The 27815-nt window shown below is 41.1% G+C and overlaps 1 protein-coding gene across 1 annotated transcript; it reads left to right on the forward strand.

The window, feature by feature from the left end:
* Nucleotides 1-9188: 9188 nt before the first annotated feature.
* Nucleotides 9189-27430, forward strand: LOC143869823 (uncharacterized). The gene is made up of 7 exons (XM_077376382.1): nucleotides 9189-11760; nucleotides 11803-13734; nucleotides 23614-23907; nucleotides 24228-24438; nucleotides 25387-25648; nucleotides 27153-27165; nucleotides 27351-27430. The coding sequence occupies exons 1-7, from the start codon at nucleotides 9189-9191 to the stop codon at nucleotides 27428-27430; spliced, it is 5364 nt and encodes a 1787-aa protein (XP_077232497.1).
* The last annotated feature ends 385 nt before the right edge of the window (nucleotides 27431-27815 follow it).

Consider the following 27815-nt stretch of genomic DNA (forward strand, 5'->3'; position numbering starts at 1 on the left):
TCTTATTTAGGGCTTCCGAAGATTCGCTGGTCGTAGGCTTTTCTTCCACTAGCCGGATACCCACTGCCTTAGTCTCATCTCATTTTTGCCTTCACCCAACCATTTTTCCGAACCCAAGTATCCTATAGAGAGAGTGCCTGAATAACGGTAAATGGTTATCTTTTAACAGAATAATCCCACAGAGTCTATACCCAATGAACGGCCCGGCTTAAGACTCTAGCTTGAGTAGCTTCCAGAACATGTAAAGAGAGAATAGCCGTCTTCCAGAGCAAGATGAGGATTCTCCTGGATCATCAAGAGATGCCATTCCTCCTTTGTTAATAGTAGCAAGCAATAAGAAATCTATCTTTAGGCTTGAGAGTCTCTTTCAAAATATGATGTTGGGGGTACCTTTTAATACCAAACCTAAGACCTTGAAGTAGGGGTGCAACTCGGGTCGGGTTCAACCCGAACCCGACAGGTTGAACCCGAATTTGGGTTGGGTTTTTTTTAAAAAAATCGGGTTGGGTTGGGTTGGGAAAAATCAACCCGATTTCCAATTCCGATATGTGCTTAAAACCCGATTTCAACTGAACACATTTCCCATTGAAGCTAGAAATGTGCTTAAATTTCAACATAAATTTATCCTTTAGTATTAGTGAAAGGTGCAGCCAGCGAAGCAATTTTTCGCCTAAGGGCAGGGTATTTAGGCTTAGATTTCTCGGGTCTCACCAACAGACCAAAATGGTCTGAATTCCTCTCTTCAGGTCCCATCACACCTTTTACGAGGCAGACCGACGGCACATTCTTAGGCATCCCAACATGAGGATTTGATTGGTTAGATTTAAAATTTGAATTCCATATGGGGCCCAACGGCTCATCAGGCAAAGGTCTTTTACTCGCCGGAGATCGATCCGCCGGCGAAGGAGAACCTGATCCTGGGATAGCAGAATCAGAATTTTCCTTCGAAAGATCAACCCCAATGGTATAGGTCTGGTCTAAAATTTTGAGTTGAACATAGGAATTAAGGAAAAGCCAGCGGGGGGCTAGAATCTTGGCCGAGACGTAACTCATACAATTCTGGTGATTGCCCTCCATCTTGGTTTCTACAACCTTACCAAAAAGGCCCCCTAACGCCTCCATCGTTGAAACAGCCCAGGCGTACAATGGGATACCATAAAAGTGAACCCAATGAGCTTCCTCTCCTTGAATAAATTCCTTTTTCCATGGTGAGAGGGAAAACAAATGGTTATCCAAGGTCGCAGATCCCTTAGCGAGGATCTGTAATGCTTGTGATTCTGTTTCAAACATAAAAAAGAACTTCATTCATCGTCAACATAGAAGGACAATGTAAAGATGGGATTTCCCAGGTAACTTGGGCCCATTTCCAGAGCTCCTGCAGGGTCTCATTATGGTTTTTCTTTTTCCCTATTAGGCAGGCTCTTAGGCTTTGTTCACTTGTTTTCTAGCAGCAGGAAAAGAAAAAAAAGGAAAAGAATCTGACGTGGAAAACTGGAAAAGAAAGGAAAAGAAATTGTGAGAAAATTCATTTTGTGAGAAAATTCCGTTGTTCACTTGGCCGAGAAAGGAAAAGAAAGTATGCAGGCAAAGTGGTTTTCTCAGGAAAGTGATTTTCTCACCCTTTTGGTGAGAAAATTTAGAGGGAAAGTGCAAGAAAGTTTGTTTTCCACATCATTATTTATATTTTCCACCTGTGTAATTATGCTTTCCCGAGAAAACAAGTAAACGGCGAAAAATGTCAAATCATGTCCAATCACGAGAAAATTTGGCTTACTTTCTTCTCCTTTCCTTTCTCAAGAAGGCAAGTGAACAGAGCCTTAGGGAACCCATTCGCACATCCACTTCCCTGCCCGAGATAGATAAAAGTGGAACTCCTGAACTTTTGTGGCGATAAATTTTACCCGAATCAGGCCAAAGATCATCTTCACCATCATTGGATTGTACCATAGATGAGCAGCTAGCATGAGGAACCCATTTTTAAGGGGATTTTGGTTCTATGACACCAGCGACAATCATCCCGCCATCTAAAGTTAAAATATTGACAGGAGAGCAAAACCATGCTCCTGATCTATTATCTCGATCATGCTTAGATCTCCCTATGTCTCTCCCCTCCCCTGTCCAAGATGTGCGGAGTGAGGGAGGAAGATTAATCTAGCTTGCAGACACCTTCTGCATCTAATCTGCCATCCAAATTAATTATGGTAGCGACAAGATAGGCACTGCTAATCCTCCTCCCCTCCCCGTCCCTTCATGTGCACCGAGTCTGAAAAATTATTGATTGGAAACTTTGTAAGCAAGAAATACAAAATTATATGTGAACAATGATTTTATTGATGGTGGTTTACTGATTATACTAATATAATTTATGTTAATAATGAGATTGCATAGATTTGAAAGCTTGGTTATATATATATGGTTACGTACTCTGCATTGATCTGTCTTCCCATGACTTGCCATTGTGGGCTCCTGCACTCGGGCGAGCATTACTGGTGTCTTTTTCATCATTTTCATTGATCAAAAGGTGCTTTTAGCCTCTTTTTTTTCTCTCTCTCTTTTCTTGTTGGGTGATCCACTCATTAACCATAGTTAATAGAGGGATTGTCCTGTTCGATCCCCCTACATGAGATCTCAATGGAAAGACTCATGGGTTCAACTAGAGTCGCTACCTAAGATGAAGGGCTTAGATGTACGAGTGACATTCCCTGATTGGGTTTGTGGCCGCATTCCTTAGAATACGTGATGACTGCAGCCTGGCAGCCAACCTTCTTCCATCTTTGCTGTTTTCATCATGGTTTAGTCTGAGATTGAGACAAGAAAGAACAAAAGGTGTTTTATTACTGTTTTCGTTTAAGCTTGCATAAAGGAGAGAATTTATTAAAATTCGGGGAGATAGGCCATGGAATAAATAAACGTACCCCATGGACCCGTTGATTGTCCAACCTAAGAGTGTAATACTGAGAAGAACTTAAACTAAAACGCCAGGGTGGAGCTAGAAATTTACACTCTGAGTGGGGGATTGGGGGGGGGGGGGGGGGGGACGCTATATGTGCCTCCGCCCCTATATTAGTTCAACTAAATAGTCGAGGATGGCCTGGTTTAGGGTCCGCTGTTGGCCTACTAACGGTTGCAGCCTCGATGAATCATGAAGTGATGATGATAAGGGCTGTAGGCTACTGGGGATTGCTTAAAATGGCTAAGTAACTGATTTTATGGTTAAAATGAGTGACTATTGACTACCCAACCAGGCAAGTTATTGGCCAGAAAAAACCGCCGCAATTGTAAACCAAGCTTGGTTGGTGACTGGTTTGATCGACGAAGAGTGGATTTTACAACAAAAATGTCTTAAATTGACATGTATCATTGTTTTTCTTATCAATTTTCCTTTGTCGGTGCGCTGGAGTTTGAACAGGGGATTTGTGATTTGTTTCCAAAAAGAAAGGGGTAGTTGAAATAGTGCACCAAGAGGATTGAGAATGATGGTCATTGTCTGTTCATTGAAAAACAATGTTTGTAAAGAGTAGGTTTTGAAGGACGGGGTTTTTTTTTTTGGGCTGTCGATGACTATGATATGGTGACACAAGCATGGAGACCCTTCAGCTTTTGAATGCGTGCAAGGATCATGAGAAGCTCAGTCGAGTGAGTGCTGTAAAAATACGATATGAATACTACGATTCTTAAACTCGTTAGCAAAATAAGAATATTCTGAAAAGAGTGGGTTTTACAAAGTGATATATGATAATCCTTAATGAACCAAATTAATGCGGAACTTACCTCCGGCCATGGCGATTAGAATCGAAGATCACGACTCCCTCGAACCTCGACGAACCACGAACACGATCTCCACTGCGCACGCAAATAAGAGAAGAGAGATCTTCTAATCTTGAGAAGACCTTAGGCTCGATCGATGGAATCACAACAACTATTTTCCTCTCAGATTAGGGACCCTTTTTAGGATGGACTTTAGCTATACGTATGTGTTTGTTCTTATCAAACGCCCACATATTTATAGAGATTGTGAGTGCACGTATTTGCATCCCACCACAACTCAAACACTTTTGTGTTTTACAAATTAAAAACACTTTGGTATTTATCTAGAAGACTCTCTTTGTGAATATGATACAAAGTAGAAAAGGAAAACTAACGTTTCTACTTAAGGTGGGTCCCAGCAATGTGGGCCACACAAAAAATGCCAACATTCTCCTACTTGGTCCACATTGGTATATATTCACAAAGTAACTTAGAGTCTTAGATATTTATTTTGAAAAACTTTATGGCTATTGTTTTGGAAATACCAATCCCAAATATTTTTAACTATCTTTATTGTACACCCTTATAGCATGTTCCAAATGTACGAATCATAGCGGCATACCCCTCCAACTGGAAATGTTACCTTCTATGTATCACATACACTGATTCACACTAATGTACACTTTATGTGTGGTTTAAAACTTTATTGAATAGGCCCGTAAATGCCCATTCGGGTCCAACTTTATCTGTCCTCATGCACATTCCGTCTTATTAAACTTTAATGTGTACACACTTTATATAAGACATAATATATGTAAAAGCATATAAACAAAATCATCATCTTTATGTTGTAACTAAAAGTGACAAATGCAACTAAGCATCAAATACAAAAAGACCCATACGATCCACATGTTCTTTATACAATTTGGGGGAAAGCCCCTTAGTCATGGGATCTACTAACATCTGCAAGGTAGAAATGTGTTTAATAGCCACTTGATGATTCACAAAATTTTCTCTAACTTTGAGATACTCTTCTATGTCGACGTGCTTATTTCGACTACGACTCTTATTGTTGTTAGAGAAAAACAATGCAGCAGAATTATCACAGTAAATCACTAATGGCTTAGATATGGAATCCACAATCCTAAGCCCTGTGATAAATTTGCAACCATAACGCCTGCATTGTCTCCTCATAGCACGCAATGAACTCCGCCTCCATAGTGGAAGAAGCTGTTAATCTTTGCTTTACGCTTTGCCACGAAATGACACCTCCAACAAGTAGGAAGACATACCCCGATGTCAACTTCCTAGTATCAAGGCACCTGGCAAAATCCGAATCCGAATATCCGATCACTTCTAAGCGATTCGATCGTCTGTATGTAAGCATGTAATCCTTCGCACATTGAAGGTACCATAAAACTTTCTTTGCAGCTATCCAATGATCTATTCCTGGATTACTTTGGTATCTCCCTAACATCCTAACAACATATCCGATGTCTGGTCTATTACAGACCTGTGCATACGTCAAACTGCCAACCGTCAAAGCATAGGGAATATTCTTCATCTGTTCTCATTCTAAATCATTTTTAGGGGATTGTGCCTCAATGAGTTTATCACCTTTAAGGATAGGTGCCACACTTGGTGAACAATTCTACATCCTAAACCTTTTCAAAACTTCGTTAATGTAAGCCTTCTAAGATAGTCCCAAGATACCTTGAGATCTATTTCAGTGAATCTCAATGCCAATAACATATGTAGCTCCACCCGTATCCTTCATATTAAAGTTTTGAGTTAGGAACTGTTTCACATCATTTAGCATTCCCAAATTATTAGTAGCCAACAAAATATCATCTACATATAGGACTAAAAAGATAAATTTACTCCCACTGACTTTAAAATATATGCATTGGTCCCCAATATTTTTAATAAATCCAAAAGAGGATATTACGTCATGAAACTTGAGATACCACTGACAGGAGGCCTACTTTAGTCTATATATAGATCTCTTTAGTTTGCAAACTTTATGACTACGATTTTCCGACGAAAACCTTCAGGTTGACTCAAGTAAACCTCTTCCTCTAAACTACCGTTGAGAAAAGCCATTTTCCTCTAAATCAAAATGAGCTACAAGGGCCATTATGATCCTTAGTGAGTCCTTTTTCGAAATTGGCGAAAAAGTCTCACGATAATCTACGCCCTCCTTTTGAGTGAATCTTTTAGCTACAAGTCTCGCTTTATATCTTTCGATATTGCTGGCAGAGTCTCTTTTAATCTTATAGACCCACTTACAGCCAATGGCTTTAGCCCCTTTAGGCAATTCAACAAGATACCAGACTTGGTTCGTAGCCATAGACTCTAATTCATCGTTCATGGCCTCATGCCATAAATTAGAATCCTCACCACTCATAGCTTGTGAAAACGTCAAAGGGTCTCCATCATTCCTACACTCTTGGTCAACTTCTTGAAGATACACACTATAATCTGAAGAGATAGCTGGTCTTCTTATTCTTGAAGATCTCCTTGGTGCCACTACATCTTCCACTTCTTATGGATTCTGGTTGGCATTCTCAATGACAACATCCTCTTGGGATGGAAAACCATCTATTGGTCCATCTTCCATATATACATCCTGTGGAGGGTCATGAATTCCGACCAATTGATCTTGAGGTTCAAAAATAGAAACTGAAAAGTCTCGAGGTGGTTCACTCCCACTGTTGTCACTGTCCTCAAGAAAGACAACATTGTTTCCTTCAACAGACTTAGTAGTATGATTATGACAGTAAAACCTATAACCTTTAGACCTTTCAGCGTAGCCAATAAAATAGCCGCTAACGGTCTTTAGGTCCAATTTCCTCTCATGTGGATTGAACACTTTAACCTCTGCTGGACAGCCCCATATCCTTAAGTATTTTTGTGGGAGCCGGTTTTTTCTCGTGTTTGCGCAGGACGGCAGGGGATCACCGCAATCGGGTTTTCTTTTTAGAAAGGGGGTGGTATTTGATCTGCATTACTTGCGAACTCGGGACCGTAGTCCTAACTTCGCAAGTTTTAGAAAAACTCAGAGTCGCCACCTAGGTTAGGGCTTAGGACCCGTGTCTATTCTTCCAAGAAAATGAGTAACGACTCAAATTTCGTTAGAAGAATAGAAATCAGGGGTTCCTTTGCTCTGGGCTTAGAACCTTATATTTTACTCTATTTGCTTAAGGCATGGTCCTTACAGATATTCAGGTAAGGGTTGTGGTTACAATTCGGGAAGGTATTAAGCACCCATCTTGCCTGGTTTAATCCGATCTCTTAACTTAGATTGGCATTTTGAAAGGATTTGAAATGAAATGATTTGATATTATTTCCTTTGTTAGATTATACTTAATTCCGAATGTAAATGAAGTAGATTTACAAAAGAAATCGAAAATAAGCGATAGTTAACCTGATTGGTGTTGTAAGCTGCTTACAGAAGATCCAGATATCGCAACTTACTCACAACGTGGGTTAACTTAAATCAAACGAAAAATGACTGTACAGAAAGTAAAAGAAAGGCAGAAGGATTTATATCATAAATTTCGGGGGCGATTGTTGCACGGCCAGTCTTTACGATGTCACCACCTCGTACCTTACATTTAGAGAGTTGGGCAGGGTAACCGTGTAACAACCCTCAAAAAAAAAAAAAAAAAAAAAAAAAAAAAAAAAAAAAAAAAAAAAACTCGGAATTCCGAGAATAATTCTCGGAACTCCGAGAACTACTGGAGAGATCTCGGAACTCCGAGAAAATCACCTCGGAATTCCGAGAAATCGGACAGTAGTTTTGGAATCCGGTTCTCGGAACTCCGAGAGCATTTCTCGGAACTCCGAGAATTCTCGGAACTCCGAGAAAATGCCTCGGAACTCCGAGAACGTCGCGGATTGAGAATCCGAGAGTTTCCAAACTCTCTATGAAGTGCCGATTTCCATCCTTTTTTGGTAAGTTAACACCCAAACAAACCCTAGAAAGATTCATGACCATATATATACACTATCTTAACCTAATGTTCTTCATAAATCAAAACCCTAAAACCTAAGGAGAATAAGAAAAGGAGAATTCAAGGAAAGGGAGAAGAAGGAAGGGCTTTCAACTCCAAGATCCATCAAGCTTCATTCAATTCTCTCCATTCAAGTAATCAATCACATCAATCAAACCAATCCATTCAAAAGCAAAGGCAAGATTTCGGATTATGTTTTGTAATCTACACTATAACTAGAGTTCTTGAAAATTTAGATAAAACCTCTTATGTTTTTGTTTCTTGATTCTTGAATCCAATTCATGGCTTTCATTGAAAACCCACAACCCTATGATGGAGATGATTTAAAGGCCATAGTTTCTTATACCCTTGATACCATTTCCCTCGTACCCAAAAAGGGGCGAGAAGGTCAAAAGAACTACGTGAACTCCTCGTACAAAAACAGTGCGAAAGGTATCTTCGTACAAAAACAGTTCGAAGGTTATAATTCTACATGGGTATCATTGTGTATAGAAATTAATGGGGAAGGAAAGGGAAGAGCATAGTCTCTAAACGATTTTAGAACCTTAGATTCTAATGACTAGAGCAATAGCTTCTAATGAACAATCATATTTAACAAGGAGTCCTATTTTGCAAATTCAAAGGTGTTATTAGAAAAACCTCTATATTATTGCTTATTGTTGCACCAAATACCATGTCTTTCTTGATATGCTAAATTTCTTTGATATGCCTCTAATATGAGATGATTATATCTTTACATCTTCAATTGCCTAAGTTAAGTTTTATTACTCTGCATAACCGTTATTCTTGCATCCTGACCTTTAAAACTTTTCAACAGACTTTAATGGCGAAAATCCAGAAAACCAGCAAATCGATCAAAACGAAGGAGCATTTGCTGATGAGATGACCTAGGCAATGGGATGGGGAGAGATGGCATAGTTTAGGCAGTTATTTATTTCTTTTAGTTTTCTTTCCAAAGTCCTTTGGGGCATGGATATTTAATTTGGCAAATTTGTGGAGTTATTATTGAAAGTATTGGAATAAAATTCTCTTCCCTTATTTTTGTCTCTATTTCATTAAATAAAAGATTTGTTTTTAACTAAGACTTCCGCTGTATGAAAGAATGAATGTGTTTTGTGCCTCTTTTATTTTTTTTTGAGAGGCGTAGCAATCCGGATTTTTGGGGCTCGTTTGCTCTGTTTTATAAAGAGCTAGGCTCAGAATTGCCTCAAAATTTAGCCTGAGAATCCGGGTCGTTACAGAGGTGGTATCAGAGCCTATCTAGGTTAGTCAGTGAGGAACCTAGTACGAGTCTGGGTATATGTCTAAGGTTGGGTAGTTGAACCTAATTAACTAAAGTACAACCTAACCATAATTTACATGATCATAATTAAATTAAGTAAATTAGAATTTTTATGAACTAACAATTGTGTGTTCTTTTGACAGATGGATCAAAGAGAGTTGCGAGGTAATGCTAGGAGAGGTCGTGGTGATGCCCATGTTGGTGAAGGAGCAGATCCTTTACTCATGATTGCTGATCTCCTTAGAGGTCAAGCTCAGGCACAGGCTGCTAACCAAGCAGCTAATCAGGCCGCTTTGCAGAACATTGCAACCACTCTAGCAGCTCGCCATGCGCCTGCAGCAGATCCGACTAAGTTGCACAGGCAATTCAGGGACTACAGGCCATCGGAGTTTACAGGAGTGGGAGACCCTTTGGTTGCAGACCACTGGATTTTGGAAGTGGAAGGAATTTTTGAAGTGATGGAGTGCAGTGATATTCAGAAAATCCGTTTGGCTACCTTTTTACTAAAGGACCAAGCAGGAGTGTGGTGGAGATCCTTACTGCAAAATTATCCTTATGCTAAGAATGAGACGTGGACCGAATTCAAAGTACGGTTCAACAACCAATTCTTTCCTAACCATGTTAAGAGGGAATTGGCATCTCAGTTTGCGTCTCTGAAGCAGGGATCTTTGACTGTGGCTCAGTATGGAGCCAAGTTTAGGCAGTTGTCGAGGTATGCACCTGGCTATGCCTCTACAGAGGAGGATAAAGTTTCGAAGTTTGTTGACAACCTTCGCCCATCTCTTATGGCGAAAGTTGTTCTTCATGAACCTCAGACTTTGGTAGAAGCTTGCGCGAAAGCCGAGATGGCTGAGCGTAGTGAGAAAGTGATTATGGCCGCCAGAATGCCGCCATCAGGGAGCAGGAATCAAGTGCCGCCGCCTAAGAGACAGAGAATGGAAGATGGAGTTCCTGCAAGGGTTCCTTGTGCTATTTGCGGAAAATTTCATGCTGGAAGGTGTTGGAAGACGATGAATGTCTGCCACAACTGTGGAGACCCGAGTCACAAGATTTTGGAGTGTCCTAAGCCTACATTTAGGGACATGAGACCTCAAAGGCAGCAGCAGAATTTTCAGCCAGCAATGAATCAGGGGAACCGAATTAATAATAATCAGCTGCAGCAGAAACCCCCAGCGCAGCAGCAGCAGCAGAATCAGTGGAAAGGGTATCAGAATCGCCAGCAGAATCCGGAGAAGAGTGCATCTCAAGCACCTGTCAACCGAGTCTATGCGCTTAATCAACAAGACGCTGATGCCTCCGACGCAGTCATTGAAGGTCAGCTTTTTGTTAATAATACATCTGTGCATATTCTTGTAGATTCTGGCTCTACCTTGTCATTCATATCGCCAATTTTTGCGAAGGAACTGAATTTGACCCCTATTACTCTAAATTTCCCTTTGAGAATTATTACTCCTTTAGGAGATGATGTAATTACAAATTTAGTGTGTAAGGGATGTATTATAAAGATAGGTGGTAGAGAGCTTTTGGCTGATTTAGTGCTATTGGAGATGAACGATTTTAGAGTTATCCTTGGTATGGATTGGCTAGCAGCTTATCATGCTAATGTGGATTGCTTTCATAAAATCGTGAAATTTGCAATTCCTGGAGAAGAAGAAATCGTTTTTGAGGGAGTGAAGCGCCCTATGAAGAAGATTAAAGTAATTGCAGCTGTGAAAGCTCAGAAGTTGATCAATAAAGGATGTGAATGCTTTCTGGCTTTCATGGAGAAGGAAGAAGTCGGTATTGAGTTGTCTGTTTCAGACATCCCTGTGGTGAGGGAGTTTCTGGATGTCTTTCCAGACGACTTTGAATTACCTCCCCACCGAGAGATCGACTTTACTATCGATCTTGTGCCAGGGACCGAGCCTATTTCTAAAACACCTTACAGAATGGCCCCGGCTGAATTGAAAGAATTGAAGGAGCAGTTATCAGAATTGTTGGAGAAGGGATTTATTAGACCCAGTTCATCCCCATGGGGAGCTCCTGTGCTATTTGTAAAGAAGAAGGATGGTAGTCTTCGCTTGTGCATTGACTACAGGCAGTTGAATAAGGTGACTATCAAGAATCGCTATCCTCTTCCTCGGATAGACGATCTCTTTGACCAGTTGCAAGGAGCTACTCATTTCTCGAAGATTGATTTGAGATCTGGATATCATCAGTTGCGTATCAGAGACGAGGACATTTCAAAGTCAGCTTTTCGTACTCGATACGGTCACTATGAATTTGTCGTAATGCCATTTGGATTGACAAATGCACCAGCCATATTTATGGACTTGATGAATAGAGTATTCAAGCCATTTTTGGATCAGTTCGTGGTGGTATTCATAGATGACATCCTTATTTACTCGAAATCTGAAGAGGAGCATGCTAAGCATTTGGGACTTGCATTGGAGACTTTGAGAAAGAATCAGTTGTATGCAAAATTCTCTAAATGTGAGTTTTGGCTCGAGCGTGTTACATTTTTGGGTCATGTGATATCAAAAGAAGGAATTGAAGTGGATCCTGCTAAGATTCAAGCAGTTACTTCTTGGAAGCAGCCTACCAATGTTACTGAGATCAGAAGTTTCTTGGGTCTGGCCGGGTATTACAGGAAGTTTGTTGAAGGCTTTTCAATTTTAGCTGGACCTTTGACTAAATTGACCAGGAAGAATGTTAAATATGTTTGGAATGAAGAATGTGAAAGCAGTTTTCAAGAATTGAAGAAAATATTGACATCAGCTCCAGTTTTGATACTTCCTACCGCAGAAGGAGATTTTGTGGTGTATAGTGATGCATCATTTCGAGGTTTGGGTTGCGTGCTCATGCAATCAGGCAAGGTCATTGCCTATGGTTCGAGGCAGTTGAAGAAGCACGAAGTGAATTACCCAACTCATGATCTGGAATTAGCAGCAGTGGTTTTCGCTTTGAGGATATGGCGACACTACTTGTATGGTGTCAAGTTTGAGGTTTTTACAGATCATAAGAGCCTCAAGTATCTTTTTGATCAGAAAGAGCTGAATATGAGACAGAGAAGATGGGTTGAATTTTTGAAGGATTATGACTTCACTTTGAGTTATCATCCAGGCAAGGCTAATGTAGTGGCCGACGCTCTTAGCCGACAAGAACACCCTATGATGGCCTGTTTGATGATGGAAGAATGGGAATTGCTTGAGCGGTTCAGAGATTTAGATTTGGGAACTTGCGAAATTGGCGATAAATCCTTTATTGCTAATATTCGAGTTCGGTCGAATATCATAGAAACTGTTAAAGCAGCTCAGATAGATGATGAAGGAATTTTGAAATTAAAAGCTGAAGTTGATTCTAAACCAAAGTTTTCAGTAGGAGATGATGGATGTTTGTTCTTTAAAGACAGAATTTGTGTGCCAGCTAAGGAAGAAATCAGAAGGGACATTTTGGATGAGGCACATAAGTCTCGTTACACCATCCATCCAGGTAACACAAAGATGTACCAAGACTTGAAGAGGAATCTTTGGTGGAGTGGAATGAAAAGGGACATTGCTGAGTATGTTTCTAAATGCCTAACTTGTCAGAAAGTAAAGGCAGAGCATCAGAAACCTGGAGGTACATTGGATCCTTTGGAGATTCCCATGTGGAAATGGGATAGCTTGTCCATGGATTTTATCATGGGTTTACCCAAATCGAAGAGCAATTGTGATGGTATCTGGGTGATTGTGGACCGTCTTTCTAAATCGGCTCATTTCATTCCAATTAAGAAAGATTGGAAGTTGGAAAAGCTTGCTGAAACATATGTGGCTCAGATCGTTAGGTATCATGGTGTGCCCTCGACCATAATCTCTGACCGAGACTCTCGTTTCACTTCGGGATTCTGGAAGAGCTTACATTCTGCTTTGGGTTCGAAGTTGAGTTTCAGTACAGCATATCATCCTCAGACTGATGGTCAGACTGAAAGGGTAAATCAGATCCTTGAAGATTTGTTGAGAGCTTGTGTTCTAGATTTTGGTGGAGATTGGGAGAAGCATTTGCCTCTATGTGAATTTGCTTACAACAACAGCTACCAGCAGAGTATTCAGATGGCTCCATTCGAAGCTCTATATGGCCGTGCCTGCAGATCACCTTTGTGCTGGGCTGAAGTTGGTGAGAAGCAATTGCTTGGACCAAAGTTGGTTCGAGAGTCGACTGAAAAAGTTGCATTGATTAAGGATCGTTTGAAGATCGCGCAGAGTCGACAGAAGAGTTATGCCGATCAGCGGAGGAGAGATTTAGAATTCGCTGAAGGCGATATGGTTTTTGTGAAGATTTCGCCGTTCAGGGCAGTAATGCGTTTTGGAAAGAAAGGGAAGTTGACTCCTCGTTTTATTGGACCCTACCGAATTGTGAAAAGGATTGGGGCAAGAGCTTATAAATTGAAGTTGCCTTCTAATTTGGAGCGGATGCATGATGTTTTTCATGTATCGATGCTTCGATTGTATCATCCCGACCCTTCACATGTTTTGGCCGAGGATGATGTCGAGCTTCAAGAAGATTGGTCTTTTTCTGAAGGACCTGTGAAGATTTTAGATCGAGAAGAGCGAGCTTTGCGAAATAAGACGATTTCGTTGGTCAAGGTTCTTTGGCGACATCATGGCATTGAAGAAGCAACTTGGGAGCGCGAATCGGAAATCTTGAAGAAATATCCGCATTTGCTCGGAGGTATATTCCTTACTTCTCATTTATAATCTGTTGTATAATAATCGGTTGTTTTCGGTTTACCCTATGAGAGAGATCTAATTTCGAGGACGAAATTCCTCTAAGGGGGGTAGAGTGTAACAACCCTCAAAAAAAAAAAAAAAAAAAAAAAAAAAAAAAAAACTCGGAATTCCGAGAATAATTCTCGGAACTCCGAGAACTACTGGAGAGATCTCGGAACTCCGAGAAAATCACCTCGGAATTCCGAGAAATCGGACAGTAGTTTTGGAATCCGGTTCTCGGAACTCCGAGAGCATTTCTCGGAACTCCGAGAATTCTCGGAACTCCGAGAAAATGCCTCGGAACTCCGAGAACGTCGCGGATTGAGAATCCGAGAGTTTCCAAACTCTCTATGAAGTGCCGATTTCCATCCTTTTTTGGTAAGTTAACACCCAAACAAACCCTAGAAAGATTCATGACCATATATATACACTATCTTAACCTAATGTTCTTCATAAATCAAAACCCTAAAACCTAAGGAGAATAAGAAAAGGAGAATTCAAGGAAAGGGAGAAGAAGGAAGGGCTTTCAACTCCAAGATCCATCAAGCTTCATTCAATTCTCTCCATTCAAGTAATCAATCACATCAATCAAACCAATCCATTCAAAAGCAAAGGCAAGATTTCGGATTATGTTTTGTAATCTACACTATAACTAGAGTTCTTGAAAATTTAGATAAAACCTCTTATGTTTTTGTTTCTTGATTCTTGAATCCAATTCATGGCTTTCATTGAAAACCCACAACCCTATGATGGAGATGATTTAAAGGCCATAGTTTCTTATACCCTTGATACCATTTCCCTCGTACCCAAAAAGGGGCGAGAAGGTCAAAAGAACTACGTGAACTCCTCGTACAAAAACAGTGCGAAAGGTATCTTCGTACAAAAACAGTTCGAAGGTTATAATTCTACATGGGTATCATTGTGTATAGAAATTAATGGGGAAGGAAAGGGAAGAGCATAGTCTCTAAACGATTTTAGAACCTTAGATTCTAATGACTAGAGCAATAGCTTCTAATGAACAATCATATTTAACAAGGAGTCCTATTTTGCAAATTCAAAGGTGTTATTAGAAAAACCTCTATATTATTGCTTATTGTTGCACCAAATACCATGTCTTTCTTGATATGCTAAATTTCTTTGATATGCCTCTAATATGAGATGATTATATCTTTACATCTTCAATTGCCTAAGTTAAGTTTTATTACTCTGCATAACCGTTATTCTTGCATCCTGACCTTTAAAACTTTTCAACAGACTTTAATGGCGAAAATCCAGAAAACCAGCAAATCGATCAAAACGAAGGAGCATTTGCTGATGAGATGACCTAGGCAATGGGATGGGGAGAGATGGCATAGTTTAGGCAGTTATTTATTTCTTTTAGTTTTCTTTCCAAAGTCCTTTGGGGCATGGATATTTAATTTGGCAAATTTGTGGAGTTATTATTGAAAGTATTGGAATAAAATTCTCTTCCCTTATTTTTGTCTCTATTTCATTAAATAAAAGATTTGTTTTTAACTAAGACTTCCGCTGTATGAAAGAATGAATGTGTTTTGTGCCTCTTTTATTTTTTTTTGAGAGGCGTAGCAATCCGGATTTTTGGGGCTCGTTTGCTCTGTTTTATAAAGAGCTAGGCTCAGAATTGCCTCAAAATTTAGCCTGAGAATCCGGGTCGTTACAAACCGCGCTTGTTTGATGAGGGAGGCTTCAGAGATTGCCGAGATTTTGACAGACCCACGACGCTATGTTGAGAATAGGGCGTTGGGTTCTCTGAAATTCGGCAGTGCTACCGCGCTGTGTTGAAAGGGAAGCCTCCGATGCTGTGGGGAATTCGGCAGCGTAATGGCACTGTATAGCCGAAAATGCCTCCGAGTTTGCCGAGATTTTGGCAGAATAACGACGCTACTATGGAAAAGTAGCTCGTAGTTCTGCAAAATTCGGCAGAACAACGGTGTAAAAAAAAGAAAGACGCTCCGAACCTTCAGAAATTCGGCGGAGTACCGATGTTCGAAAAGAGCTACCTAGTGTTTCTCTACTTTCTCTCTTCTAAATCAAGCTAACTAGGGTTTTTGATTGTTTTTCTGCAGGGGTTCGGGTTTTGGATTTCACCAGACGGGGCTGAGAAATACACCGAAACAAGGTGTATACACCAAAGGGAGAGAGAGAAGAAATCTTTTACTTGTTACTTGTCGAAGTCTGTCGTATGTCTAGTCCCAAAGTCTTATATGGTCAGTATCTTTCCCTGGGCTGGGGTGACAAGCACCAAAAGTAAGAAGTCGCGTCTCCGAAAGACAATGTGAATCAGAACAGGGTTCAGAAGAAGAGCAGATTATTAAGCCTATTGAAATTTCAGCAGCTGGCAGAATTAAAAGAGACCTTTCCGGCAGAATCAGTCTCCTGTTTTCCTTTTTATTGGTGTGGTGAGCTTTGTAAATCCTACATTTATGAAATAAAATATTTGTTTACCTGCATTTGTATTGCTTTTTTAAGACTGTGGTCATGGAAGTATAAAATACACTATGGGCATCTTTTATGACTTGGCAAATCTTGCCAAGTCATAAAAGCTATCAATTACACAAAGATCATCGGGATAACTCTTCCTGGCAAATTGAGATAAGAGGGGCACGAGCACATCTCAAGCTGAATCTCTAAATTTCTCAGAGAAGTCTACTTTCCAGACGACTTAATCTCCTCCAAGAAAATCGGTTTCCCCAGCGGAGTCTAGAATTTGCTCCCGCAACCTTCAATCCTCAGCGGAATTTAGTTTTTTTTTTTATAAAAAAAAAGCCAATACCCAAAATCTCAGCAAGTTACTTTTGTCTGGTTCTCAGCAGAGATCGCACACTCCCAAAATACTCGGCAAGAGACAATTAATCCATTAGAGGAATCGATCAAAATTTCGGCATCCAGAGGCTAAGTTGTTCTTTCTTTAGTTTCATGTTCTTAACCATTCCATTGAGAGTCTGTCTCACCATCCCATTGAGATTCTGTCTCACGATTCCATTGAGATTCTGTCTCATCATTTCCTTGAGAGTCCGTTTTACTATTTCATTGAGAGTCTGTCTCACCATTTCATTGATAGTCTGTCTCACCATCTCATTGAGAGTCTGTCTCACCATTCCACTGAGAATCTATCTCACTATTTCGTTGAGAGTCTGTCTCATCGTTTCATTGAGAGTCTGTCTCACCACCCATTGAGAGTCTGTCTCATTATTCCATTGAGAGTCTGTCTCACTATCCATTAAGAGTCTGTCTCACTATCCATTGAGAGTCTGTCTCACTATTCCACTGAGAATCTGTCTCACCACCCATTGAGAGTCTGTCTCACTATTCCATTGAGAATCTGTCTCACCACCCATTGAGAGTCTGTCTCACCATTTCATTGAGAGTCTGTCTCACTATTCCATTGAGAGTCTGTCTCACCATCCCATTGAGAGTCTGTCTCACCATCCCATTGAGAGTCTGTCTCACTATTCCATTGAGAGTCTGTCTCACAATCCATTGAGAGTCTGTCTTACCATCTCATTGAGAGTCTGTCTCACTATTCCATTGAGAGTCTGTCTCACCATCCATGGAGAGTCTGTCTCACCATCCCATTGAGAATCTGTCTCGCCATTCCATTGAGAGTCTGTCTCACCATCCATTGAGAGTCTGTCTCACCATTTCATTGAGAGTCTGTCTCATTATTTCATTAAGAGTCTGTCTCACCATCCATTGAGAGTCTGTCTCACCATCCCATTGAGAGTTTGTCTCACCATCTCAGTTTTCTTTATGAGAATCTGTCTCGTCGATTCATCTTGTTATTCATTTTCAATTAATCCGATGAGAATTTGTTTCGTCAACCCATCTTGTTATCCTCTTACATTCCTTCTGTTTAAAATCTTGGACTAGTCAAAATGTGTTGTCTGTTCAGCTTTGGCATTCATGCGACAAGCACACTCTGCCAAAGAGGGGCATCTGTAGACACCCCATTTTGACCGGACCCTAAACCCTCGTATTCGAATAAAATCCTGAAATCGAAGAAGGTCCCGAAGTTCGAAATAAACCCGAAAAATCTAAAAAATACTGCTATTGCCAAGCTTATTGATCGTTGTTCGAACCTAAGAAACCCCAAAGTCTCTCTTGCACTCTTGAATTGCTTGATCCCCCACACTCATTGCCCCAAAATTTGTAAAAATTGTGAAAATGCCCCTTGCATTTTAATATTGGCACCATCCCTATTTGAAACTAGAAGTTCAAATGATGTTCGGACAAGCCCTTTTTGATATTCTCACTAAGCTATCTCGACTTTTAGTGTTAAATTGTTGTCAAGATGTTATTGCATTTTCATGCTCATTAAAGAAGAAAAGACAAGCAGGTTAGTGCAATTATCAAAGCGTGGTTGTAACAATATCACTTCCCATCATTCAAAAAAAAAAAAACCGATATCACTTCCCTTTATCTAAGGCAGAAGGGGTGTAAAATATCCAAAGCAGGTGTGCCAATACCAACCCTAACTGCAGCAACAACAAGAGGCAAATGCTCCGCCCATATTCTACCCGAGTCATCCTCTGTTTGGTTGCAAAAAGTAGGGAAGACGGCTGAGCATTTCTAGGAATATGAAATACCAAATGTTGTTTGGTTGTCATTTTTTAGCTCAAATCCCATTGGACTACTAGACATGGAAGAGACATCATTATTAGCTTTTTGCTTAGGTGGCGCCTATGTGGCGGGATTGTCCCCTCTCCTACTTTTCCAATGCCAAACCTTGTTTTTGGTAAATTTTAGAGGGGAGAAGAGTAGAATATGATATACCATGTGTAATCATTTCTTTTTTCTCTCTTTCTCTCTCCTCTTTCTTTCTCTTCTACTATTTATTTTGTTAATGACACCTCTCCATTCTCCCACATGCTTTGACATCTAACAAAACACACTACCAAAATTCTCCAAAATTCCCTCTAATCTTCTCTTGACAAGTCTACACATATCCCACCCTTGTCACCTCCTTGTTGACTACTACTTCCACTAAAATCTCATCTAACCAAACAGAGGGGCAGTTTAGTAGGGAAGATGGGGCGGGGGGGGGGGGGGGGGGGGGCTAAATATACCATTTTCCCTTGCAAAAACCCATTTTTGTTAGAAACAGGGAGGAGATCCCATTTCGTTGAAAGGGGGGGAGAGGGAAAGAAAACCCTAGCTGATAATTTAAGAGAGGGTTTGGAAGAGAGGAAGAAAGGGGAGCTGCCATCTCCAGCCCAATTTCCGGCCACAATCCGACATTGCCTCAATCCTTCATGGCCCTGCCACCAATTCTCGCCACAACCATATTCTCCGTTTCCATTCACCTTCACCATCTTCTTCATCCCCTTCAAACCCATCTCATCACCATCATCTTTCCCCACTAATTTCAGCCAAAGATCCATCGCCGCGACCACTCCAATCAAATCCGGCAAGGACCCCTTTTCTCCGACCACTTCATCTTCTCCGGACAACCCTTTCCGTCTGGCGATTTCGCCCCAACCTCATTTAGATCAGACCTTCATCTCCTTCGCCATCAAACCTTCCTCCATTGAAGAATACCTCCACTATAGCTTCATCTCCTCCAAATCCCTCTTCATTTGTAACCCTAGGACCACCTCCATTTACCATCATTTTTGCCCTAAACGACCTCCATTGAAACCATCTTCATATTTTAGGGATTGAGATCTTAGAGAGAAATTGCAGAGGAGAGATTTTAGGGCTTTGGCAAAGAGGGTTTCAACTCAACCAATTCTGCCTAAACCTCTTACGGATCCGATCTCCGGCAATGGTTCTTTCCGTTTCATCTTCTTTGACAACGAACATTCCCAATTTCGGCCATCAACGCCATAATCCCATCTCCACCATCGTTTGCAAATTCACCACTAACATCTCAAGTAATTCTCTCCCCTTCTTTAATTTTTTAATACTATGGTGTTGTTGTTTCATGTTTGAAATGAAGTGATAATTTTCTTTTGGGTATCATGGCGATTGAGTGAGAAATTCTATATATGGTGGTTATGTTGATTATAGTGCTGTTGTTTGATGTTTGAGATCGAGTGATAATTTTCTTTTGGGTATCATGGCTTTTGATTGAGAAATGGCTATATATGGTTGCTATGTTGATAAAATTTGTAGGAGCTCCCTGGACTCATGCTTTCTTCAATATGTTGTTTTCTTCAGAAAAGTGCTTTCACGATTGGTTTTACAAGGTCCTATAGAGTCGCACCAAAAGTCCCATTTTCTTTGATCTTATTTGTTGGATTTTCGGAGTTTTCATTGTTTATTTCTGTTGGCGTGATCTCCATTATAATATTTTTGTCAAATTCCTTTTCTTCAATTCATAACAGTTCAAGAGTTGAGATTAATCCTGAGGTTTACTTTCTTTTGCTGTTGATATGTAGCAACTTAATGAACATCAAGGTATTTGCTAAGTAACCTAGTTTTCGCCTCGATGATCTAAGCAAAATGAAAATTGTATATGACCTGTAGATTATCTTCCCCAATAGTATATGTGATTTTGGAGTTCCCATTTAGTTGTCATTTGTATATTTGTTTTTTAGCTTGGACTTGTCCTATGAAAAGATGTGATCTAAATTTCAAAATGTGTTGAGTTACTATTTCAGGGCAATGTCCACTTTGATTTGATCACCAATGAAATGGGTTTACCCCTTATCTGATGGGTCAATGAATAATGCAAGCCCACTCGTTTGGTCTTTAAATAATGTACACTTGCTCTGTTGGACCATTAAACAATGTAAGCCCATTTTGTTTGATTATCCGATGGTGTGGGCTAACCCTTTTCAATCATCAAATAATGTAGACTTGCCGTGTTCTCTTCATGTGTCTAAGCTTTTCCACTTGTTCTATGAATACTTGATAGAATGTTGGAAAAGATACAATTGTTTGAACACTCCCCATGTAATTGGAAGCCAAAGTAGGTTGATATAATTAGCAGGGTATGGCAATATTAGTTTTCTGATGGGGATTTCTTCTTCTTTAATTCCTTTGATAAATGTTGTCATTGCAAATGTGTTTGATAGGATCAGTGAAGTACACTACTTTATTGACTCACATGAATTTTGAAAAATGTAGTGTTTCCATAAGGGACTATTGGATGTTAAATGATAAGATACCCTTCCATGCTTCCAAGACAGGGTAGTGTTGATATTTTTTGGCTTTATTCTTCACGGAACAAGTCGGCAAATGACGAGTCTCATTGTTTCGGCTGAGTCAACTCCACTTCACATAAAGCAAGTTGGACTTGATACTTAGGCTACTCTGTCAGATCGACTTCATTTCTTATTAAACAAGTTGATCAAGTCTATCGAGCTTTCACCCAACTTAGTGCGACTTCGTTTCTTGAGAAACAAGCCGCTCAAGATGCTTTGGGTCATCATTTTGGTCGGACCAACTATATTTCCTGTAGAACAATTTGACGGAGTCCATTCATCTGCTTATTGTGATTTAGTTGATTTCGAACCGGTCAGTCAAAAGGGGCAAATTCCTATTCATTTCTCTTTTAGATTTTGCTTCGAAACTCGGGATGTTTATATGGTTTCTGTGACTCCCAACTGTGTTTGTGATTTCCTATTATTTTGTTTTGGGACCTTCCCCACCCTTTGGGAATTATTCAACTTTTAGGACTTTCCTTTAGAGTGTTTTTGTTTCTCTTCAAGTTTAAGGATTCCATTGATTCAAAACCTTTCCTCGGGTTCTAGGTTATGACGGAATGTTTCTTGAGCCAACCCCTTCTTTCCCTGTATTAGAGCTTTCACAGGTTGAGGGATCTCTTCCTCTTTAGGGAGAGTTAGGAGTCTGTCCTACCGTCATAGAGTTAGGAGTCTATCTTACCCTTATAGAGCTAGGAGTCTGCCCTACCGCCATAGAGTCATAGGAGTCTGTCCTATCTTCATAGTCATAAGATTCTGTCCTATCTTCATAGTCATAAGATTCTGTCCTACCATCATAGAGAGTTAGGAGTTTGTCCTACCCTCATAGAATCTTAGGAATCTGTCCTATCACCATAGAGTCATGGGATTTTGTCCTACCATTCATAAAGTCTAGGTTTCTATCCTATCTTCATAGAGTTTGTGATTCTGTCCATTAGTTTAGGAGTCTATCTTCTTGAGTCAAAATTCCTTTTTAAGTAAAAAATAACAAAAATATTTTTCGAAAAGCTGTTTGAACTACGTTGGCTTGATCCTCTTCCATGAGATACGTAGGAAGCTTGAGATCCTTATCCAAAGTCCAGTCAAATTTTGTAAATAAATCTTTTCAAACCTTTTAAATAAAACCATTTCAAATCTGTTAAAGCAAAAAAATTAAAAAATTCAAAAAACTAAAAATGGGCAAGGATGGTGATTGCTAGGTCACTCGGAGCTCTCTTTTCATTCAATTTTCGATTTTGATCGTTGTTTTCCGATTTTATAGGTTTTCCGACGTTTTCTCGGGTTTTGGGACGGGCGATGACGTAGCGTAGCCCCTTCACAGGGATAGTCCTCGCTGAGCCCAACGATAGGCTATGATGATCGCGAGACTTGCCCGATTTTTAGCAGATCAGGATCGTTGGGCTTGATTACTTAGAATTGCTCCCTGAGCTTATCGTATGTCCCATTTTCTTTTCTCTGGCATTTTTTGGTCCTCGCATATCGTTGATTTTTCGATTCCTTTCTTTCCTTTCATTGTGTGTTTATCTTTGGTTTCTTTTGTGTTGCTTTTAGCTGGCATACTTTTCTAGCGTATGATTGATTACTATTTTCACATGCACATTCACATGCACATTCACATGCTTAGCTATAGCATTTATTCATTCATTTTATTTTGATTATCTGCTTAGCTATAATTATTTACTGCTTTCCTACTTATCTCATCATATTTGCTATATCTTGCTTAGCTGTAGCTGTGTATGCTTTTGTTATCTCTTTTCTAGATGTGATGAGGTAAGATTAGATGAGATGAGTTAGGACTTGGATGTTCATTTTCTTTTGCTTATCCCTGAGTCATGCATGCTTTGGTAGACGTTTTCTCGAGGATATTTGTTCCCATTTCATATGATTTTCACCTAGAATTCTCTAAAGTTAACAAAAATGGCATAAGAGACCATATGCTTGCACTTGGGCGAATTGGGGGTGCCTAACACTTTCACCATTCGTCATCAGGCACAGACTATTGTATCTCTGGTTATCCGTTGCAACAGAGTATTGTATGGGTTCCAGGGCCGACTATCCTGGATGGCGACTCTTCTTTGTTTTAGGTATGTCTTGGTTCTGGACTAGTCCCTGAATCAAGAGGTATCTCACTTATATCGCTACCCATGCTGTGAGTGGCATCATTTCGAGAGTTCCTTGGTAGAGCTCTCCTTCACATGTGGAGATCTTAGAGGATTAACGGGGATCTCGTATTATCCTCGCCAGCCATTCTCGGGATCAGGGTCCACACGCGCAGATTCACACGGTGGAGGCCCCAACAAAGAAGTTACGGTCGGATTCGACTGATAACGAGGAATATATAGTCTTTTCTGAAAAAGACTACGACGACATCCACCTCCCTCATGACGATGCGATCGTTGTCCGCCTTATTATCGTCAATTTCAATGTAAGTAAGGTAATGATAGACACTGGTAGCTCGGTCACTATTTTACATTACAACGCTTTTAAAGAGATCCACCTAGGATTGGACAGACTTACACCAGTAGAATGATCAATCTACGGATTTTCATGCGGATCGATTCGTATTGAGGGAAGGATAGACCTCCCTGCCACGTTTGGTACCGAACCCCTCTAGAAAACCATCATGCAGACTTTCCTGGTTGTTAAAGTTCCCTCCACTTATAATGCCATCATAGGGCGTCCAGCTCTGAACAAGCTTGAAGCGGTCGTCTCCACACCTCATCTCAAAATCAAATTCCCGACAAAAGCAGGAGTCAGAGAGGTGAGAGGAGATCAGGAAAGAGCTAGAAACTGTTATGCTGATTACACCAAAGTGGTGAAAAAGGCAAAGAAATCCCACCAAATAGTCGGTACCAACCCATGTTCAGATAATTACCAAACGCGCGGAGAACCGGTAGAAGAACTGACTCAAGTACCGCTGTTCGGAGAAGATGACGAAAGAACAGTACAGATTGGATCACTTCTCACAGGTAAGTCCCGAATCAACCTGGTCAATTTTTTGAAAGCTAATGCAGATGTTTTTGGATGGTCTGCTTTAGATATGCCAGGTATCCCGATGGATGTTGCCGTCCATCGGCTCAGTGTCGACCCCTCTCACAGACATGTTAAACAAAAGAAACAGAATTTCGCACCTGAGCGACAGAAAGCCATAAGAGAGGAAGTCGATAAACTCCTACAAGTCGGGTTTATCCGAGAAATACATTATCCAGAATGGATCGCAAACGTTGTAATGGTAAAAAAGGCGAGGGGGAAGTGGCGGATATGTGTTGACTTTACTGACCTTAATAAGGCCAGTCCAAAGGACTACTACCCCCTCCCCCAATCGACATGCTGATAGACGCTACGTCTGGCCATGAGATGCTCAGCTTCATGGATGCTTTCTTCGGATATAACCAGATACTCATGTACTCCCCCGATATCCCCAAAACGTCATTTGTCACAGAACAAGGACTATTTTGTTATAAGGTCATGCCTTTTGGCCTTAAGAATGCGGGAGCAACGTATCAGCGCTTGGTGAATAAAATTTTTGCTTCACAAATCGGTCGGAACATGGAGGTATACGTAGATGACATGCTTGTTAAAAGATTAAAAACTACTGATCATATTATCGACCTTTAGGAAGCTTTCACGGTGCTACGGAAATATCATATGAAACTCAACCCCTCAAAATGTGCCTTTGGGGTAACTTCTGGCAAGTTCCTGGGATTCATGTTAAGTCAACGAGACATATAGGCTAATCCTGAGAAAATACAAGCCATCCTCGATATGACACCTCCACGAACCGTGAACGAGGTACAACGACTCGCGGGAAGGATAGCGGCTCTGAGACGATTCATGTTCAAATCCGCCAAGAAATGCCTCCCATTCTTCAAGATACTAAGAAACATGAAAGATTTTCAGTGGACGAACGAATGCTAAGAAGCATTCGAAAAGCTTAAGGAATACCTTCAATCTCCTCCGGTACTGATGAAACCGCTACCAAATGAAGAGTTATACCTCTATCTAGCGGTGAGCCCCTTAGCTGTTAGCTCCGTGCTTGTCAGACTAGAACAACGAACGGAGCATCCTATATATTACATTAGCCGAGTTCTATATGATGCCGAAACAAGATATCAGAATATTAAGAAGTTTACATTCGCGGTGGTCGTTGCCGCCAGAAAATTGCGTCCATACTTTCAAGCCCACACAATAGTTGTTCTAACCGACCAACTATTACGCAAAATCCTTCAGAAGCCCGATACCTCAGGACGATTAATCAATTGGGCGGTAGAACTTGGCGAATTTGACATACAAGTGCGACCACGCGCCGCAAGTACTTGCTGACTTTGTGGTAGAAAGCACGGCTCCGACCGAAGACTTGGGGGGGGGGGTGCGGGGGGTGCAGGAGGAGATAAAAGTTGAACAACAGGAAAAACAATATCCATGGATGTTATTTGTTGATGGATCAGCCAATGCAGGCGGAAGCGGAGCAGGACCAGTCTTGGCCGAACCCGACAAATCGACAAATTTCTAGTAGAGTATGCTTTGAAACTCGATTTTGACGCTTCTAACAACGAAGCCGAGTATGAGGCACTCCTGGCCGGACTATCGGTAGCCCTCGAATTGGAAGCCGACATATTAAAAGCCCATAGTGATTCTCAACTCGTCGTTGGACATATTAATGGACTCTATGAGGCAAAAGATCGAAGGATGCTTAAATACTTGGAAAAGGTGAGAAATTCTCCCTCTTCAAAGAATTTGAGATTGTGCAGATTTCTAGAACTCTTAATGCAAGAGCCGATGCTTTATCTTGAATGGCCTCCTTTGAAACCACTAGCTGAGGAAATGTGTATACTGAGGTCGTCTCCCGCCCCAGCATAGGGAGAGAAGAAGTTACCCATATTGGTCACGAACCCAGCTGGATGGATCCCATAATGCAGTACCTCAAAGATGGTATCTTACCTGAGGACCGAAAGGAAGCAAGGAGAATCACTGCCAAATCCGGCCCTTATATCCTAAAAGGCGAAGTACTTTACAAGTGATCATTTTCTTGGCCACTACTAAAGTGTCTCAGACCAACAGACGCCGACCGAGCAATGGCTGAGGTACATGAAGGCATATGTTGAGATCACTCGGGAGGCAAGGTGCTGGCTCACAAGATCCTTCGCCAAGGATTCTTTTGGCCGACTATACTTGAAGACGCTCATAACTATGTCAGGAAGTGCGAACCGTGCCAAAAGTTTTCATCGATACTTCGCCAGCCAGCAACCCAATACTCCCCTATCTCCAGCCCAATTCCCTTTGCGATGTGGGGAATGGATCTATTAGGCCCCTTCCCACCATCAATCGGAGGACACACAATGCGTCGCGATAGACTATTTCACCAAATGGGTAGAGGCTTAGGCGGTAAAAAAGGCCACTTCGAAGGCAACATAAACCTTCTTCTACCACTACATTATATGCAGGGTTGGAATGCCGAGGGTGTTGGTTAGCGACAATGGGCCCCAGTTCACTAGCGAACAATTCAGGAATTTTTGTGAAAGGCTCGTGATCGAACAAAGATTCACTTCGGTCGGACACCCACAGGCAAATGGACAAGTTGAGGTAACCAACCAAATCCTCCTTCAAAGTTTCAAAAAGAGAGTTGAAGACGCCAAAATATTTGGGCGTCAGAGTTACCGAATGTCCTATGGGCCTACCGAACTACCCCACACACCGCAACAGGTGAATCCCCATTCAACCTAGCATTCGGTGTCGAGGCGATTATCCCGGTCGAGATAGTCATCCCTTCCCCAAGGGTCGAGAGCTACAATGAACGAATGAACGACGAACTCATGAGAAGCAGCTTGGACCTTGTTGAGGAGACCAGGGAGAAGGCTCGGATCAGAGTCGCTGCATATCAGCAGAGGGTCGCTCGGTACTACAACCATCGAATGAAAGAAAGAACTCTTAAGGAAGGAGATCTGGTACTCCGACGGGCAGAGGTTTCAGACCCAAGGGACGCCTTGAGGTAGACGGTCACCGACCCTCACCATCGCCGACTATCTACGATAACTGAGTTATGGAAACGCCCATACACTGACCTTTTAAGGCCAGTAGAGGCTACTTTCCTCTCATTAAGCCAAAATCGCCACTTAGAATGAGCTCGACCTGAACCTTTTATGGTCGAAGAGCCGGAACACAATTCATTTAGTTCATTATATTTTTGTCCTTGTTCTTGTTCTGTTTGATGCAGGAATCCTTCAATCGTGCATTGCACTAACCAATCGAGCAAGAAATGAGCTATACGAGGTCACAAAAGTTCTCTGACTGAGACCCTATCAACTTGAGACTCGATGGAACCTCAATTCCAACACGTGGAGAATTTGGAAAAATTTTACCAAGTAAGAAGTTCATTATATTTTTCTCTTTGTTCTTGTTCTGTTTGATGCAGGAGTTCTCTTTAATGTTTCTCCGGGTATCTCCAAGGGCGGTTCGATCATAGACCCAAGCGGTGGAGGTCACCGACCCTAGTTAACCTCTTAGGGTTAATGCCCACCGGACGAGCTCTTAAGCCGACCGAGTAGGGTAAGGCATTTGTCCGACCCAAGACAGGCGGACTCGATGTCATTACATTAATTAACCTCATAAGGTTAATGCCCACCGACCGAGTATTTAAACTGGCCTAGTAGGGTGAGGCACTTCTCCGACCCATTAGACAGGAGGACCTGATGCCCAGATCTTTGGATCAACCAGATGATATGTAAAGTGCGACTGAAGTTGATCATCCCGAATACCACTAAAAATATCACTGGATAATGAATTCCTTCCTCATAAAGGAGGGCGGGTCAGTCGACTTCGAATTGATCAATCGAAGAAAGACGACCGACGTGCAAAGCACAAAGGGAATACTCGTAAA

Source organism: Tasmannia lanceolata, unplaced genomic scaffold, assembly GCF_043159265.1.
Source record: "Tasmannia lanceolata isolate RefF3 unplaced genomic scaffold, GAP_Taslan_0.1 ptg000003l, whole genome shotgun sequence".
Taxonomy (NCBI): Eukaryota; Viridiplantae; Streptophyta; class Magnoliopsida; order Canellales; family Winteraceae; genus Tasmannia; species Tasmannia lanceolata.

Excerpts from the sequence above, each read along its gene's own strand:
- LOC143869823 (XM_077376382.1), top strand. The coding sequence starts at position 9,189 with ATGGATCAAAGAGAGTTGCGAGGTAATGCTAGGAGAGGTCGTGGTGAT. Across the intron at positions 13,735-23,613 it reads ATATCCGCATTTGCTCGGAG|GGCGTCCAGCTCTGAACAAG; the intron begins GTATATTCCTTA and ends ATGCCATCATAG. Across the intron at positions 23,908-24,227 it reads GATTGGATCACTTCTCACAG|GCCAGTCCAAAGGACTACTA; the intron begins GTAAGTCCCGAA and ends GACCTTAATAAG.